General features: G+C 47.2%; 1 protein-coding gene across 1 annotated transcript in view; it reads right to left on the reverse strand.

Annotated features, from left to right (window-relative positions):
* Sf3a1 (splicing factor 3a, subunit 1, 120kDa) overlaps positions 1–18761 on the reverse strand; it is a 22790-nt gene continuing 4029 nt past the window's right edge. The window contains exons 3-16 of the mRNA XM_005396258.2: positions 14168–14375; positions 12890–13147; positions 10899–10973; positions 9485–9635; positions 9014–9207; positions 6708–6825; positions 6114–6299; positions 5406–5527; positions 5060–5305; positions 4305–4512; positions 3669–3823; positions 1822–1923; positions 1631–1702; positions 1–505 (exon numbers count right to left, since the gene is read on the reverse strand). Of these exons, the coding sequence (XP_005396315.1) occupies positions 404–505; positions 1631–1702; positions 1822–1923; positions 3669–3823; positions 4305–4512; positions 5060–5305; positions 5406–5527; positions 6114–6299; positions 6708–6825; positions 9014–9207; positions 9485–9635; positions 10899–10973; positions 12890–13147; positions 14168–14375 (2197 nt within the window). The 3' untranslated portion in view covers positions 1–403. The remainder of the gene's footprint in view (positions 506–1630; positions 1703–1821; positions 1924–3668; positions 3824–4304; positions 4513–5059; positions 5306–5405; positions 5528–6113; positions 6300–6707; positions 6826–9013; positions 9208–9484; positions 9636–10898; positions 10974–12889; positions 13148–14167; positions 14376–18761) is intronic.

Genomic DNA, 18761 nt, shown 5'->3' on the forward strand with positions numbered 1-18761 from the left:
TTGCACAAGAATGGTCCAAAGTTTATTAGACACACCACTCCAAGATACAAAATGATAATGAAAACAATCATAGTCTATCAGCTAAGTGCTATGTGGCACTGTGAAACTATTCTGTTGGCCATCTCTGCACTCTCAGCTCCCAATGGGCTGCTGGAAGAAATGAAGGCCCCCAAAGGGCCCTAACACAAAGGGATTCTGGAGAGTGGCTCAGAAAGCTTTGCTACTCTTACCAATGTGTGGGAGGGTAGGGCAAAATTCTGCTTGACAAGGAATTTCCAAACTGAGTAGGAGGGGAATAAATGCACAGGCGATGCCTGAGGTCCCAGGTAGTCTCCTGGGTCTGGAGCAGGATATGGAGGACAGGAGAGAATAAACAACAGGGACTCGACAGCACATCTCTCTTCTACTTCTTCCTGCCGCCTCTCTCCTTGAGGGCCAGGTGGATGACAGCACCATTGGCCATGTTGTAGTAAGCCAGAGAGTTGGAATCCTTGATGAAGATGCCCTGGAAAATAGGATGGCATGCCTCAGTCTGGGGCGCCTGGCCTTGAGGACAACATTGTAGTGCCCCTACCCTGAACTCAGCTGGGTTCACACTTTGAACTAAACCAGTACAGCAGCTTGAGGGAAGCTGGGGTTGGGTAGATAAAAGGCTCTGGTTCTTCCTAGAATGCTTTTTGCTTCCTGCCCACCAACTGATGATCTTTCCCTTGGTCAATGTTTGTTTTTTTTTATCTTTTTGAGACAGGGTCCCACTAGGCAATTCAGGCTGGCCTTGAGCTCACTTTATAGGCCAGGCTGGTCTCAAGCTCTCAAGGATCCTCCTGCCTCAGCCTCCCAAGTGCTGGGATTACAGGCGTGCACCACCATGCCTGGCTTTTTTTCTTCTAATTTTATTATTATTATTATTATTTTGTTTTGTTTTTTTTCCAGTATCGGGAATTGAACTGCCGACCTTGTGCTTGCCAGGCAGGCACTGTGCCACTGAGCTAAATCCCCAGCCCCCTTTCTTCTAATTTTAAACAGAAAAAACACCAGTAACAAAATAACACAAAGACAAAAACAAAACAACACAAAAACAGTAAAAATGATACAGAATTTGAAATCAAGATGATAGGAAATTAACAAGTGGTTGTTCTATTACATATTATTAACTTCAACAAAGTTGCTCAGTTTACCAGTCCCTTGGTCCACTTGGCTCAAAGCTCCATTTCCCAAGGCAATGGCTCTGAAGAACCCCTGTGGGGGGTTGGGCTCTCAAATGACGAGACCCTTAGGGGTCACCCCACCCACTAGCCTCATTTATAGAGGAAATGAGACTCAGAGTGCAAAGAGAATGCAGCACTCCTGTGCACCCAGCAGGTCTCAGGCTGGGCTGGCCCCACCACTAGGTCAGGAGCCCACCAAGGCGTTCTCAAGGTCTTGCTCCTGACCTCCACCCTAGTCAGCAAGCAGAGGGTTTTCCAGACCCCACGCAGGTCTGCTCCTGCACTACATCAGGCTTGCCACTTGTAGCGTGGGCTCAGATGGCCATGCCCAAGTCTCTCTCCATCCTACCCTGGGGAATTTAGTTTCCGGGATGGCAGAGGAGTTGGCACCCAAGGTTCAGGACTAGGACACCCTGACTCACCTCATACTGTAGTTTTTGTTTCCCTGCAGGCATGCCTGTGGCTTCGTGAATCTTTACCTTGATGACAGAGACCTGTGGGACCAAAAAGAGGTCACTCAACCCTTGCTAAAGCTACTAACCTTAGCCCAGGGGTTGTCCCCAACCCCCTGGCTGCCATGCACCTGACAGCAGTTGGGGACAGCAGCCCATACCTGGTCTGTGAGTGGGAGCGTGAAGACCAGCACCTGGCCATTCAGCTTCCATTCCGTCTTGTCCTGCATGTTGGGCACCTGCACTTTGATAGACACTGGACCCTGCAAAACAGGAGTTGGCCATCATCCCTGAGAACCCTGAGCCAAGGCGAACTACGCCAGGGCCTGCATGGATCTGTCCATCTGGGCTCCCGGATTTTTTTTTTAAGATACTCTTTTTTTTTTTTGGTCTTTTTTGAGACAGGGTTTCCTTATGCAGTTCAGGCTGGCCTTGAACTCACTTTGTAGCCCAGGCTGGCCTCAAACTTCTGCCTCAGCCTCCCGAGTGCTGGGATTATAGGCATGTACCACTACACCCAGCTGATATACTTTTTTTCTTTTGTTTTTGAGACAGGGCCTCACTATGTAGTTCAGGCTGGCCTCAAACTCATGGCAATCCTCCAGCCTCAGCCTCACATGTGCTGGGACTATAGGCATACATCACCAAGCCCGGCTATGGGTCCCAGATTCTGTCCCCTCCCTTCATCACTGACACCATTCTCCTCCAACCTTTGTTGATAATTTTTTGGTTTATGGAGACAAGGTCTCAGGTCGTAGTCCAGTCTTGCCATTCCTTCATTTTCTTTTTGAGACAGACTCACTGTGCAGTTCAGGCTGGCCTTGAGCTCACTTTGTAGCCCAGGCTGGTCTTGAACTCACAATCCTCCTGCTTCAGCCTCCCAAGAGTGCTGGGATTACAGGCGTGCGCCACCACGCCCGGCTTTTTTTTTTTTGGTCTAAAAGTTGGCCTAAATTTGTAATGCTGTTTTTGTTTGTTTGTTTTGGTACCTGGAATCAAACTCACAACCTTGAGCTTGCCAGGCAGGAGCTTGCGCCACTGAGCTCTATCCCCGGACTCTTGCCTTAATTTAGACTTGTGGTCCTCCTGCCTTAGCCTTCTCAGTGCTAAAGTATATGTGTGTGCCACCTTCCCTGGTTCCTATTGGTACCATTTGTAACGCTGTACAAGTCACTTGCTCCTTTTAAGATTTCATTTCCTTTTCTTCCCTCTCTTCTTAGACAACGTCTCACTATACGGTTCAAACTGGACCCAAACTTGCAATCCTCCTGCCTCAGCCACCTAAGTACTGGGATTACATGCATATGCCATCATCAGCACATTTCTCTTCTTGAAATGGACTTTGCCTTGTCTCCTGGTGATTCTGGGGGCTAAGACCAGGCAGGTAGATGAAAATGCCTGCATCCCCCTGGAAGCACAAGGGGAAAGAATGCGACATGTGAAGTCAGAAGACCTGGGTCTGGGTTCCCAACTTAGCTACCCAGCTGACAGGGTTTCTGAGCCCATGAAACAAGGATGACTACAACTACAACACAGCACTGTTGTGAACACCAAATGGAAAAGATGTTACGAGGTTCTCAGCGTTATCCCCACACCGGAGGAAGTGCTCCAGTGTTAGGAAATAGCATTAGAGGCAAAACTGAACCGATTTGGTCAAATCCCTTGGGGGAGTGGGAGCTGGGCCTGTCTGACTCTTCATGGAAACCTAATAGCCTCCCTAGGAAGCAGCAGGACCAAGGATTTCACACTTAACACCCCAACAAGGTCCCACCCTAAGAGACAGTCTTCTGAGAGCTGGGTCATTTTACCTGGGCAGGTGGGACTCCTTGCTGGCCTCTAGAGTTCACACCAGATCACCACCACTACTCTCTGCTCCTTAGCTTCTGCCGCCACATTTCATGTATGTTCAGCAGCCCTCAGGAGGACTCCATGGCTAAGCTGGGCCCCAGAAGCTAAAAGCATGGGAACTAAACACTCCAGGCCACAGGCAGTACTCTGAATCACAGACCTTGTTCCTGCGCAGGAACTCCTCCTCAGGCATGAGGCTGTCCTCTGTCTTCAGTTTCTTGGAGGCAGGCTCCTCCTCCATGGGAGGTGGAGGGTGCACAGGGGGCATGGGAGCTGGAGCTGGGACTGGAGCCACAGGTGGGGCAGGAACAAAAGCTGCAAAGACATCAAACAGCAGTCCCGTGGGTTAGGGAAGGCCCAGGACTCAGGACAGGGAGGTGTAGAGAGGGGAGACTGCAAAGGCTGCTCCACTCAAGTGTGAAATGCCACTCCTTGCTGTGTCTGGCAGCCAGCAGGTTCCCTGGAGGCTGCTCAGGCTCGACAGCAGGGGACTGGAGGATGGACAGGATTGGTGGAAAGAGCAGGTCCCAGCTGACAACAAGCATCTGCCAGGCCTCTGAGCCTGTCTGGGGCCTAAACCATGAGTGCTATGCCATTTTAGCCTCCCATCTTTCCCAGACACTGTGATTCCCAGCTCCTGGCTTGGGCATCTTTTCACATGCATAGCTAGGGTTCTCCTCTGGACAAGGCACCTACCTGGAACAGCTGCCACTAACATCAGCCTCTGCTCTGTGGACCGTAGTTGGACTGTAGTCCCTGCCCCAAAAGCTTGGAAAGGGATGCAAGGGACACTGACCTGTTGGTACGATCATGGGAGGTGGACGGGGTGCCATGATTGGAGGTGCAGAGGGAGGCATGGGCACCACATTGATCCTGGGTGCATGGATGATGGGCGGCATGGGGGCGATCACTGAGCCGGGGGGAAGCCGGACCACAGATGCCATTGGTGGGCGGGGCATGACAGGCACAGCAGACACAACTGTAGTACGGACAGGAGGTGGCATCTGTAACAGAAAGAGATACACAGGTCTCAGGAAGCCAACTCAACTGCAAGAGCACACGTACCTGGCATGTGGCCACCTACAGCTCTGGGATATGGGTAAACAGCTCTGAGTCAACCCGCTGGTGCTAAGACTGTAGCCTCCTGTCAGATGTCTGACACAAACTACACTGTGGAGAGCAATGGGGTGTTTTCCACTCAGGAGTTGGTGAATCAGATTCCACCAGTTACTCATGACATACACTGAAAGCCACTAAAAGGGTTAATCTGGACTCAGCTTCCTGGAGACAAGTGAGCAGACCTGAGATCCTTTAGGCACCATAGCCTTTCTCTGATACAAATCTGATTCTCTCATTTGTCACTTGGCTCCCTCCCTGTAGTCCTCTGCAGGTAGATCAGGCTAGAGGTTCCCGCTTTCACTTAAAGGGTCCTTTCTCTTTCGCTTAGCATTCAGTGTCTCAGTGCAAGGCAGTTGCCCTTCTAAGCTAACACATCTAACACAAGAGCCAAACTCCAAAAGAAAAGTGGTCACAGGGTGGCTGCTTGCTCACCGCAGGTGGCCGGGGCACCGACGTGATGGGTGGGGCCGAACTGGGGATGTTCGTGGCTGAAGATGGGGGTGGAGGCTGCTGGGGGATTTCATTGGGCTTGCTGGGGCCAATCTTCTCTTTGGTATCATCTTCAGGCACCAAGCCCTTAGCCTTGTGGATGGCCTCAATCTGCTCTTGGAGGGTGATGTTGGCTTGAGCAGCTTGCTGAGTCCGGGCCATGCTGCCTGAGTGACCATCCCAGGTGACCTGTAAGGGAAAGCAAAAGCACAGCCTATTAGAACTGGAACGAAGTCCAAGGGTGGGAGATAGTGGGCAGGGATGACATCAGGTTCCACGTCAGCCATACCTTTTCCTCCGGCTTCTGGATCTCCTCCTCACCAATCTTCTTACCGATGGCTGTCTCTTCCACACCAAAGATGTCAGTACGCCGCTCAGCCAACTGCTTCAAACTGCTCTCAATATCCAGACCTATACAGTGTCACAGAACAGGAAGGGAGAAAGAAAGCTAAACCTAGTGCCCTTCTAACAAGGCAGCAGTTTCCCATGAGTGCAGGGTGGAGGTTGGACCCATGGCACCAGGCTAGCTGTGATCCTGGGAAAGGGTACCTGACTGGCACGAAGCCTATGGACCCAGTGCTTGTCCAACCCGTTTGACTTATAAAAGGATAATGGACCAGCGAGGACGACTGCAATGTGGACAGAGACATATGAATAGCATGTACCAGTCAGGACTGAAGACCTGGTTCCCTGAGCTGGGCAGTCCCCTCCCTATCCCACTGCTTCCTACACAGTAGTAAGAGGACCACTGAGTCCTCCCATCCAAGGAATAAGAGTGCTCCAGCTCTCAGTCTAACAGAAATGAGCATTACTTCAGGCTATGGCCAGATCTTGCTCTGTGAAGTCAACACACATCATGTACATCAGGCCTGCCTGTGAAGAATTCTTTGAGAGTCCTTCAAAAGCTTAACCTCAACTGTTACTTTCTGTATCTGCATAAAGCAAACTGACTGCACCTTAGACACTGCTGTGGGCTCTCCAGGAACCCCCACCTCACCTGGTGCATAAACCTCATCATCACTCTGCTTCTCTCGGATGGAGCGATCCCGCTGCTCCAGCCAGCGGGGATCCAGAAGCCCGATGCGCATGTGTTCCTGCATTTTGCTGGCAGGGATCTTCTCCCCCGTGATGGGAGACACAAGATACTCATCTGGAGCAGGGGCTGGAGGCAGGGGCTTGGAAGCTAAAAGGAAACAGACATTGTGAGAACAGTGGGTAGCAGCTAAGGTTAACAATGATGTTTCAAAGCTGAGTGTGAAGACACACGCCTATAATCTCAGCACTCAGGAGGCTGAGGCAGGATGATCACCATGAGTTCAAGGCCAGCCTCAGCTACATAGAGAGACCCTGTCTCAAAAAACAGAGAAAATGGTGTTTCATCTACCTATCATTCATTGGAGACATATATATTTGGTGCCACCCTTGTATGTGGCATAAGGGCAATGGTGACTAAGCCCTGTTTCCCATCAGAAGACCTGTAAGAGAGGGTTTACCAATCTTCTTACAAGCTCTTAAAAACAGCCCAGTCTGCGAAACATGAGGATATGCAGGACTTTCCAGGGCAGCCCATGGCCCGGGAAGCAGACCCTACCTTTAGGATCGTAGTCCTTGCGGACAATGACTTGGTCTGGAGTCGGGGGCAGAGGTGGAGGCATAGGCGTCTCTGGGGGTGGAGGCACTTTCTGCCCTTCTTCTTCATCATCTGAACCCTGAAAAGCAAAGCAGCAGCAGGACTCAGAGCGGATGAGAGGTCAGCTCCCTGCAGCTGGGCCTTGGCAGCCTTCAGAGTGGCAAGAAACCTTGGCTTCTGCCAGCCAATGTCCATGTGGTAAGCCTTCTGTGGCAGTGCAGGCCAGCTGGCAACAGGCCAAGCTGCTTCCTCACAGCATGAATGGGAGCACTGGAGGCCCTGTTGCTAACACTCCTCCCAGGCATTTCCAGCAGCTGGCACCAGGCAGTCCCAAGAGGCCAAGGGCACTTAACAAGCAGGGGAAGGGTGCAGGGGGCGAGCCAACACTCAATGGTAGCTGCTCAGAGAGCAGTGCTGGGAGGGAGAAAAAAACTCAATTCCCACAGACATAGGGGCCCTTTCTTCTCAGGCTGCACACAAATTTTTCCCCAGGAGGCAAGAGCCAAGAGATTGGCTTTGCAGACTCTGTGCCTACTTGGAGGGACTGGCTGGAAGCGGGCAGGGATGTCTGAAAGGAAGTGTAGGCTACATTTAGAAAAGCTCTGGGAACTACTGATCTTCTGGGCCTAAGAGCTCAAAAGGCATCAAAGCACAGGCTGATACAGAGTTCGTTAACTGTGCACTGGCACAGGGGTGGAAGCAAGGCCTCTGAGCCCAGGGCAAGGCCACAGAACAGGGCCAGCACAGCTTTTGTATCTTTTTTTTTTGTAGCATGATAATCATGATGACACTTTTGCGACATACTTTAGTTTCCATCTTGACATAGTGTACCTCTTTCAATCAATCATTTCTATTTAATATATAAGAAGCTTTTACCTAACTCATTGACCTTTAATTGGATGTCACTGAAGAAATTTGTGACATCGTCTGGACTGCTTAATGTCCAGGCACCTCTAAGTATAATGGCACATGGGGCTGGGGATTTAGCTCAGCGGCACAGCGCCTGCCTGGCAAGCGCAAAGTCATGAGTTCAATTCCTAGTACCGGAAAAAATAAATAAATAAAAAAATAAAAAACAAAAAATGGCACAGAGCCAGGCGTGGTTGCGTATGTCTGTAATCCCAGCACTTGGGAGGCTGAAGCAGGAGGATTGTTGCAAGTTCGAGGCCAGTATGGGCTACAAAGTGAGTTCAAGACTAGCCTGAATTGCATAGTGAAACCCTGTCTCAAAAAGACAAAAAAAAAAAAAAAAAAAAAAAAGTATAGTGGCACATATACAGCATACACATCACATAAGTTTTTGTTATTATTACTGACTGGTGACCTCATGTTGGCTTGTTATGATTCTCCTTTCACAATTAATTGGAGCACAAAAGAAAAGCAAATGTCTAAATCTGAAAGAAAAGGTCTATCACCATAAACAATCCAAGACAGTATACCTGGAAGGCATGAATACATTTAATACAGTGTGAGATTAACAATGAATTGTCATACCCATGTGAAAAATCTTTGTTTCTTAATTTATTTTTTTGTCTTTTTGAGACAGGGTCTTGCTATGCAGTTCAGGCTAGTCTTGAACTTGCTCTGTAGGCCAGGCTGGCCTCAAACTTGCAATGATCATCCTGCCTCAGCCTCCCAAGTGCTGGGATTACAGGGGTGTGCCACCACGCCCAGCTCTGTTTCTTAATTTATTTATTTATTTATCCCCCCCCCCTCCCCCGTACCGGGAACCGAACTCATGACCTTGCGCTTGCCAGGCAGGTGCTATGCTGCTGAGCTAAATCCCCAGCCCCTCTGTTTCTTAATTTAGTTACGTACCAGGAGATCTTTTGTGAAAAAACTTTATTACTTCTAGAAAACTTAACCTTTGCTGATGACCACTTTACTGGGGGTGTCTCGAGTAAGGCTGTGGAAATTATCAGGGCTTTCCATTAGTGAAGAAGGACTGGGTCATGATCCAGTCAACTGCTTCCTTATTCATCAGTTCGAGTCCTGTCCAATAGTCTCTCCACACCCCAAGGGATTTTTGTTTAATTATCTTAATCATTTTTATTCTTGTGTGTGAATAAATCTTTGTTGTTATAGTTGGAAGGAGGCTCTGCACTGCCTGGGCTTCGGCAGCTGCACAGCCAGTCCACCCTTGTTCAGGGCCCATGCCTCCTTTCCAGGCTTATAAGGGAGCTAGGCCTCTGGTTCGGTTGAGAGCAGCACCCTGACCTCCTGGGCTCCACGGGAAAAGCCAGCTCAAAGGCCATACAGGAGCTTACCTCATCCATGTCCTGGACTTGGGTGTCTTGGTCCAGCTGGGAAGGAGCTTCCTCTGATTTCTCCTGTTTGTCATCTTCCTCATCAGACTCTACCTCCATCTCAACCTCCTCACTCTCCCCAAACTTCTCATAGCGTTCCTGAATGAGGATTCGGGCCCCCAGCTCCTCTGGTGTGGTCGGGGGAGGGAAGTTCCCTGGCAGGGATAAACCAAAGTCAAAGGGATCCTTATCAAAGGCCCATTTTTTTGCCCTATCTGTCAAGCTCTCCAAGCGCTGGCACAGTTAAAAGTACCTGTTAAATTGCATTTAATTTGGGTAAAGTAATAGAAGTGAAATATTCTGGAAGCAGAGAGACAACACACTAATAAGGCCCTCTGAGAAATTCTGATGCCCCCGAGAATACCTGAATGAGGTCTCTTGGGGTGGCTCCAGGCTCTTGGCTCCCACTTAAGGCGCTTTCCTCAGACTTACCTTGTTCATTAGGTTGGAAGTCTACTGTCTCCACCACTACAAAATCATGCCAGTCAATCTGGGCATAGGCCACCCGCTCCTTCTCCTTCTCCTCCTCCTCCTTCTTCCTCTCACGCTCCTGGAACTTGGCCCACTCCACTCGGTAACACACCTGAACAGATGGGAAACAACGGAATTGAATGGTGCTGAGCTGAATCATGCTCTCTTCCCAAAAGATCATCTCCACAGCCATCACCAGTCAACATTTCCTTCAGACCAGGAAGCTTCTCCGCCAACAAGGGGAACTCCTACTGTTCTGCTCAAGATAGCAAGGGGTTCTGTAGTTACAGTAGCAAAACCTTTCAGGAAGTCTACATCTCAACCTAGTGTGCTTGACAGAAGCAGTAGTCTGAGAGCCTAACAAACAAAAGCCTTCCTGCAGCCAGCACCAATATGCCTGCTTGACTACGAAAATCTTGGGGCTTTAAAACATACCTATCATCACAGGGCCTGCTCAGGATGTCTTTCTGGATAGAGAAGAGAGACCCATTAATGCTAAGAACAAAGCTAGGAAACATGGAACCTAGATGCAGTATCTTTGCCCTTTGTAGCCACAAGGTCTTTCTTCTTACCACTCCTATGCCTAGATCATACCAAGGTACAGGATGAGTAAGTCTCACTAGAAATGTTTCAGATTTCAGAATACATATTCACACATACACGTTAGGGTATCTTGAGATGGGACCCCATCTAAAAGCAAAATTCACTTACATTTCATATATACCTTACACAGCCTGAAGGTAACTTTATACAATATTTTTAGTGTACCTTTTTCTCTTTTTCCAGTACTACGAATTGAACCCAGGGCATTCTCAATGAGCTACATCTTCAGCCTTTTTGATTTTTAATTTTCAGATAGGGTGGGCTCAAACCTGTGATCCTCCTGCCTCAGTTTTCCAGAATGTTGAGATTATAGGAATGTATCACTACCCTAGCTTGCACTTGTGTTTTGTTTTGTTGAGATAGGGTCTCACTATGTAGTTCAGACTGGCCTCGAACTTGTGGTAATTCTCATGCCTGTGCCTCCTGAGTGCTAGGACTACAGGTGTGCCACCTGTACCTACATTCTGACTTTGAGCCACCACAAGAGGTAAGGTATGCAATTTCCATTTGTTGATATCATGTTGACGTCATGTTAAAAAACTTTTGGATTTTGAAGCATTTTGAACTCTTTTTTGTTTGTTTGTTTTTCCAGTACCAGGAATTGAACCCATGACCTTGCGCTTGCCAGGCAGGCGCTGTGCCGCTCAGCTAAATCCCCAGCCCCTCACTTAACCTGTACTGCCTGAGAGACTGTTTCCAAACACAAAACAAAATCTACACAACAGAACCCACACTATTAGCAACTTGTGAAAAGAAATCCTATTCAGTTTACCTGATCCAAAACTTCTCGAGGGTTTTCAGCTTCTTTCTTGAGCTTTGAAAATAAGCCTTTGGGTGGAATCAAGATCTGAAAGACAAGAGTTAAAGTACCTGTCAGTGTACCACAGTATAAGACCTTGCGGGGCCTGCAAGATGGTACAAGAAATGGGTGAGGACGGATTGTGGGCCCAAATCCCAGCTCCACTTGGTTATAACACCTTCGACAAATAAAAAAGGATCAGCAAGGAAGTATGAAAACATGCAAAGGAGTGACAGAAAGCAATGAGCACCGGCAGGTTACACAGAACACAGTCAACACAAAGGCTTTCACGATACTGATCTGCTCCTACCCTCTTAAAAATGCCTCCCCTCACCACCCTACTTATGACTGCAACCTCTCTGTCTCATTCCTTGTATGTGCAATCTTCTGATTTTTCTTCATGGTATTTACCACCATCAGACATCCACTGACATTGTACCTGCTTGCCTCCTCCCTGCTAGATTAGCAACTCCACAAGACAGGGACTTCTCTGTCCTCTGTTCACTACTACATCTCTAGCACCCTGAAAAATATCTGATAATGTAGTCACTGAGAAAAGGAACGCTGCCTTTGTTCTAACAAGCCAGTCATTCCAACTGTCCCAACCGTATCTACTGACACTGACAAAGAGGCTCAGTGTCACCCTGACCCTCTGACTCAGAGTCATCCACGGCTAGAGATACCAGTGCATTCAAATAAACGCCAACACCCAAGTTCTAAGAAGAAACAAACACAAAAGTAATAAAACAGATAGACCTGAGGACCTTGCAGCATGGAGGCAGTTGACAGGGTAAATTAACCCAGCATTCACTTAAAATGGATACTGTGTACTTATAGAAACCCTTTGGCCTTCCATGGTTGTTATTCTAGCTGCTCTTCTAGCTTTTGGATTTGTTCCGTCTCTAAATACACATTTTTACAATTATAATAATACACATGTACTTAGAGCGAGAAGTCAAAAGAAATCCTTGAGTCCTTTGAACTTAAACATTCAAGATATTTTATCTACATGTTTTATCTAGACATGTGCGAACAGCAAATCTGTCAGTGTACTTAATAAATTAATTATACAGGTTCCTGACTGTGGCAATATAGTCAGGTAATTATGATCATAGTGTCTGCAATAAAAGTGCCAGCTAGTGTCTGCAATAAAAGTGCCAGCACTCTAGTCCTAGTTCCGTACTTCCTAAATGTGTGACTCTGGCCACGTTAACTTTTCTGTGCCTCAGTTCTCTGTAATGTGAACACAGTAGTGGCCGCTAAGAAGGAGAAAGTAACTCATGGGTCCTTTCAAGGATTAAACTAGGCAACAGGAGACCATTAACAAGAGCTTGCCTCATTTTAAGCCCTGTACTAGGTGAACAAAAATGTCTGCGTACCTAGAAGCAGTTGGCACCACCTGCCTTTATCACGTGCCAGGTTAACTGCCTAAGGGCAGTTTAAATACATGCTTTATTTCTCTTTAGAACAAGAGCTCTGTGCTGTGTTTAAAGAAGTAAAGCTACACAGGATTGGGCATGGTGGTGCATGCCTGTAATGCCAGCACTCGGAAGCTGAGGTAGGAGGATCACTTTGAGTTCAAGGCCAACGTGGGCTACACAGTGAATTCAAGGCCAGTCTTAACTACAAAGTGACACCCTGTCTTCCAAAACAAGAAATAAAGAAAGAAAAAAGGAAGGAAAGAAGGAAGAAAGGAAGGAAGGAGGGAGGGAGGGAAGGGGGGAGAGGGAGGGAGAGAGAGAGAGAGAGAGAGAGAGAGAGAGAGAAAGAAACAAAGAAAAAGAAAGAAAAGAGCTAAATAAGAATCAAGACTTTACATTAAACTGAGATTTGTAATACTTATTCTGGAGCCAGAGAATGGTATCCTCAGAGAAGACAACAAAGGGGTAGACTGGTCACAGTGGAAAAAAATGTCTCCCTCTTAGGCCTTGCCCCCCAGCCTCCACCCCAACCCTCTCCAGCACCTTAGTATACTGCTCCACCAGTTTTGTGAAATAGTTGAAGAGGCTGTGTTGTGGGCGGAGAAAGTCAAACTGGTAGTTGCGCTGCTCTTTCTGCATCAGCTGGGTCAGAAACTGGCGCCCATTCCTGGCCACAAACTGAGCTGTCAGCTTCACCACATCCAGGTCAAAGGCTGAGATGGATGGAGGGTCCGCGATGAACTCAAACTCAGGAGGGGGCTCTTTGGGCACAATGGTCTCTTGGATCACCTGGGCTTGGACCTAAGAAGCAGAAGGAGTGTGAGGCATGGAGTGGACTGGCTGCTGAGAGGGGCAATACCTCCTTGCAGAATGGCCATGGACCTCTGTGTTCTATTAATTATGTAACACCACTGGCACTTGGTGTCAGAATCCTAAATCATAAAAGCATCAGTTTCTTGGCCAATTATAGCCTCAACTCCACGAATGGCTTTATGTGAGATCTGTGCCCATCTGTGTCTCTGCTTCTGCCCTCAAATTAAGAGCCAAAAACATGTGGCAGAGACAGAAACTTGGCCTATTAAATCCTACCCACGGAGGTCAGAGGAGCAGAGGGCCTACATGTGTGCACAGACTCCCGTTATACAAAGCACTTCCATCACCTCCACCTGAACCATGAGGTAGACAAGTATTATGAATATTTTTTACAGATGAGCAAGTTGAGGTAGCCTGAGGCCCTGAGAGTATTAAGTTGCAAGATAAGGTCTTACAACATCATCTCAACTATGCACCAGTTGCCTTTTCCATTACATTTGGAAGTACAGCAAAGTGAAAGGATAGACCAGGTCTACACGTGAGCAAAACACGGTCATTTTTGTTTTCATTCACACCCTAAGCCCAGTAACGGCAAGTGGTATGAAGGCAGACCAGACAGAAGGGAAGACAGTACCCCTCCTTCAGCTTAGCCAGGCAGATCTTCTGCACATCATGGTACTGCCTACACGTCACGGTCAAGGTCCTGGATAAGGGCCTTACAAGCTTCACATTCCTCATCTGTAAAATGGTCATTCTGCTGGCTTCCCCATGCAGGCTCCTGACCTCTATAAAGAACAGCACTGATCTTGACAAGCAGTTCTCAGGAAATGCCAACTGTCATCAGTACCTCAGTGTCTGCCTCTGCAAGGTGTGGAAACAGCCTTTCTCTCCCTGGGTGGTTGTGAGGTATAGGTCATAAAGTTAATTATACTCCCCTACAGAGGAATATATTATGTTCCCCTGCCATTGCCTCCCTTAAGGCCTAGGGATGGGTGCTGGGCTCCAAACCTTTTGAGGCAGCTGCTGCTGGGCAGTTTGCTGCTGCTGCTGCATGACCTTGGGGATGGCAGCTGAAGGCTCCTGAGCCTTGCCCTCCTTGAACTCGCTGACCTTGTGGCGGTAGTAGGCATGGTAAGGGTCATTGGGGTTTAGAAAGTTGAACTTGGGGTTGTTGATCTCATTCTGTCGTATCCTAGCTTCAAATTCAGGCCCATTTCTGGAAGAAGGGAAACACATAAGAGTTAAACACACAGCCCTTGTGACCGCTCAGCTCCAGAACACCACCCACTTCAGCCCCAATCTTGCGACTATCTACTGTGCACGACAGCCCATCCCTCAGGACAGCGGACATCCCTCCTTCCTCGGGCCTCTAGACACCACCAGTCAGTGCCAACTGCTGGCCCGGCACCTTCTACCCCAGGGCCTCCTTGACCTCTGTCATTCCTTAGCTCCTCTGCCAGTTCTGCGTCTTTCACAACCATTCAGGCTAGGCTATTTTCTTTTGATAAAACTTAACTTTAAAAAATACATTTTAAAAGATATATATTACAGCTGCAAAGTAAAAACTAATATTATTTTTACTAACAAAAGGTAAAGTAAAGCTGTTTAGCTCAGTTTGCTGATATTAGTTCTCTTAGGTAAAAGGAGTGAAAGAGTGTTACAGATATACAGAAGTAGCATCCAACTGAATTTCTGTCCTCTGGATACTATGGACTGGGAGAGGGGGGGAACATGAAACTCTCAGTGACTAATTTAATGCCTTGTCCAAGTACTGCCTACCATTGCCTAACTTACTATGGGAGGCCCACAGAGGAAACACTGCTGCATAGGGACTTGGATCTATAGGACCGTGTAAGCCACATTCAGGTGACCAGGTGTATAATATTGGCTGAGGGAAGGTGCCAGAGGGCACCCAGTGCTTCCTCTACCTAGGATAGTTTCCCAGCTATGTCCCATATCCCCAGCTGGCATGCCTTCAAAACCACATGACAATGATGAAATGTCCCTGCCATGATGTTTAGGGAACTCTGACTTTTAGAGTCCCGATGGTATTAATTCCAGGCACCACACTTACATATAACATGTGTGTCAGTCAGAAAGCACAAGAAACTTAAAAGACATAAGATATTTGAGTTTCATGTCACTACTGACTTACTCAGATCCAGAACAAGTTAGGAAAGTACTCTTTGCCTTGATTCCTCCACATGTAAAACGTTAGTATCACCCTTCCTCTGAGCCTTAAGTATTACTGAGAAGACCAAATTAAGGAGATGCCAAAGTTTATTTATTTATTTATCTCTGTCTTTTTGAGACAGGGTCTCACTATGAAGTTCAGGCTGGCCTTGAGCTTACTTTGTAGCCCAGGCTGGTCTCCAACTCACAGGGATCCTCCTGCCTCAGCATCACAAGTGCTGGGATTACAGGTGTGTGCCACTATGCCCGGCTTACTTATTTATTTTCAAGACAAGACCTCGCTAAGTTGCTCAGGCTGGCCTTGAACTCACGATCCTCCTGCCTCAGTCTCTCAAGTGCTAGAATTACAAGTACCATAACATCTGACTCCAAAGTTTTTTAATTATGCAGTGGCCTGGAAATGCATGGGGCTGTCACTCCTATGAAAAGGCAGTTCCATAAACATTCAGAATGAGTTGGGTATTAGGAGATGCCTGTGGGGCTTCCACTGCTCCACTGGCTAGATTCCTGCGATCAGGGGCACCCCAAACACACCAAGGAATAGCTCCAGGAGCTGGCGCCAGCCAAATCACTCCACTTCCCTCACACTTCCATACCCCTGACACTGTCAGTTACAGAGGGCAGAAGACAGGACGCAGGCAACTCTGTGCCCCAGCCTAGCCACCACATGTGTCATGCTAATGGTCATCAACACCCAGGGTAGCCCCTCACAGCCAATTCTGGTCACACCCTGCAGTGCTAACACCCTGCCTCAATTTGACAAAGCACTAATCCAAGTGGAATCTCATGGAGTGTTTGTTTGTTTTTTCTTGAGACAGGATTTCACTATGTAGTTCAGGCTCACTTCAAACTCATTACGTAGTCCAGATTGCCTTGAACTCACAGCAATAGTCTTGCCTCAGCCTCCCAAGTGCTGGGATTGTAAGTGTGTGTCACCATGCCTGGCTAAAACCTCATGTTTTGAGCGGCATTTTTTTCACCTCCTTACATAATGCAAACCACATGAGGATGGTGAATGCACACTTAAATTCTGCTAAACTATGTCATCATGCCCGACAAACTGAAGGCTGCTACAAAAGGGGGCTGTGGTCGTCTCCCAAGCCATAACCTCACTACATCTGGGAACAATCAGAATGACACATAATGAGAAGGCAGGCATGTTTGTTCCAAGTTATGCTGTTGCTTTAAGTTAGCTTCGTGTTAATTTTAGAATTAGATCCTCCAACATAAGGAATAGATTTCAGTAGAAAAAGATGTGATTCTGACTCAACCCAGCTGGTGGAACTTTTTAAGGATAAATTCCACTTCAGCTTTTTGACAGGAAAAAGCAGGGAAGGGAGGACCCAACCTAGAGACAAAAAGCTCCTTTTGGAAAGGCAGAGCCAGCTGTAGATGTCTGCTGCCAACTGCAGAACATGTGTGTCCCAGCAGAACCAGAGGACAGTCCTGAGTGGTGGCTTCCCCACACACTGAAATACTGGGCTCTTCACCACACATAGAGGAAAGTAAGTATATGAGTTTTAAAATTCTACAAAAGGAATCATTAATAGCTTAAAATAAATCCATCTAGTTGTGTATGTAGTTTTTTTTTTTTAAAGGAAATTGGGCAGAAACATTCTTATGTCTGTGACAGCGGGCGGTGCCACAAAACTACTGGAAAGCTACTTGGAAAACACTCAGAGATTCCCCGACAGTTCCACTTATGAATGGAAACATTGGGAAAATGCAATGAAGATAACTAAGTCAAGGAAGATTCATCACCTGGGTAGGCTACATCTCAAAAGGAGAACGTACAGTATGAGGAAGGCCATCAACAATGAGAAGTACTTATAACACAGTCCAGAAGATTAAAGCAAGATGGAAGGAAGTATCTCTGCTAGTATTTTCTTTTTTTGTGTGTGTGTCAGGAATCAAACTTAGGGCCTTGCACTTGCCAGGCAGGTGCTGTGCCACTGAGCTATATCCCTGGCCTTCTCTGTTAATATTATAAGGATCCAAAAGAGGATGCCAAGGGCCAGAACGAAACAGAAAAAAAGTAAAAACAGCTGATAGAAACTAATCTGATAGATTGTAGTGATTCTTCACCCAACATTCTTTTCCTATTTATTTTTTAAGTCTTTTTGAGACAGGGTCTTGCCATGCAGTTCAGGTTGGCCATGAGCTCACTTTGTATGAAATCAATCGTGATCCTGCCAGCCTTAAGTATTCAAGCGTTTTTTTGGTACTGGGAATTGAACTCAGGACCATCTGCTTCCCAGGCAGGTGACGGGCCGCTGGGGTAAACCTCTAGCCCTGTGAGCTCACTTCGTAGCCCAGGCTGGCCTCGAACTTGCAATGATCCTCCTGCCTCAGCCTCCCCAGTGCTGGTATTATAGGCATGTGTCATCATGCTCAACCCTTTCCTATTTGTTTTAAAAAGATTAGAGGACTGTTGTGAGTTCAAGACCAGCCTGGGCTACGAAGTGAGCTCAAGGCCAGCCTGAACTGCATAGTGAGACCCTGTCTCAAAAAGAACAACAAAAAAAAAAAAAGAGGAAAAGGTATGAAGGTTGCTACGAGACATTAAATGTTTATCTTAAACACAACACCTGCTGCCCTAAATCTGATATGGCCTAATAATGACAATCAAGCACAAGCAGCTTTTAACTGAATACCCAAGTTAATCAAAGCTCTTTAAATGTGATTAGATGAATCTGAACAGAGCAGACACAGTGAAATAAATCAACCAGAATAATCTGTTTCATTTTACTAGGAGGTTGGGAAAGGAAGGAACATTTATTAAATGATGCAAGGTGTTGGAGATGCTGCCTCAGGGGTGTGACTATCAACGCCTGACTGCTGGATAGCACATGACCTAACAGAGGGCAACAACCTGCTCAGGGATAGGTACTGTTTCCATGTAGAAAGTGGGGGTCCACTCCTCAAGAGAAGCCAGAAAGCCAGACTTACTGTGAAATCTCCTCACTCTTTTCCTTGATCTTTTTGAGACAAGGTCTCACTATGCAGTTCAGGCTGGTCTTGAAGTCACTCTGTAGACCAAGCTGGCCTCAAATTTGTAATGATCCTCCTGCCTCAGCCTCCTGAGTGCTGGGATTACAGGCATATGCCACCCTGCCAAGTTACCTCTCATTTTTAAATAGTGGCAACTAGTTTGAGTTTTAATTAAATACTGTAAGGACAAACACCTACAAGAGTGATGGCAAACTTTTTAGAGCTTTCAATGATACAAACAGCCCACTATGGTGGTGCCATAGGTTCACTATCACTGACCTATATGCTAGATATGGCCTGCCGGCTACCAGAAGGATATGTGAGTGCCTAAACCAGGGGATATGTTTATCTTTGGAGTCAAGTGGCCCTCAAGAAGATTCCATCTAAGTATGTGTGTGTGTGTACAGACAACAAGGAG

This window comes from Chinchilla lanigera, unplaced genomic scaffold (assembly GCF_000276665.1).
Source record: "Chinchilla lanigera isolate Chin_1 unplaced genomic scaffold, ChiLan1.0 scaffold00054, whole genome shotgun sequence".
NCBI lineage: Eukaryota > Metazoa > Chordata > Mammalia > Rodentia > Chinchillidae > Chinchilla > Chinchilla lanigera.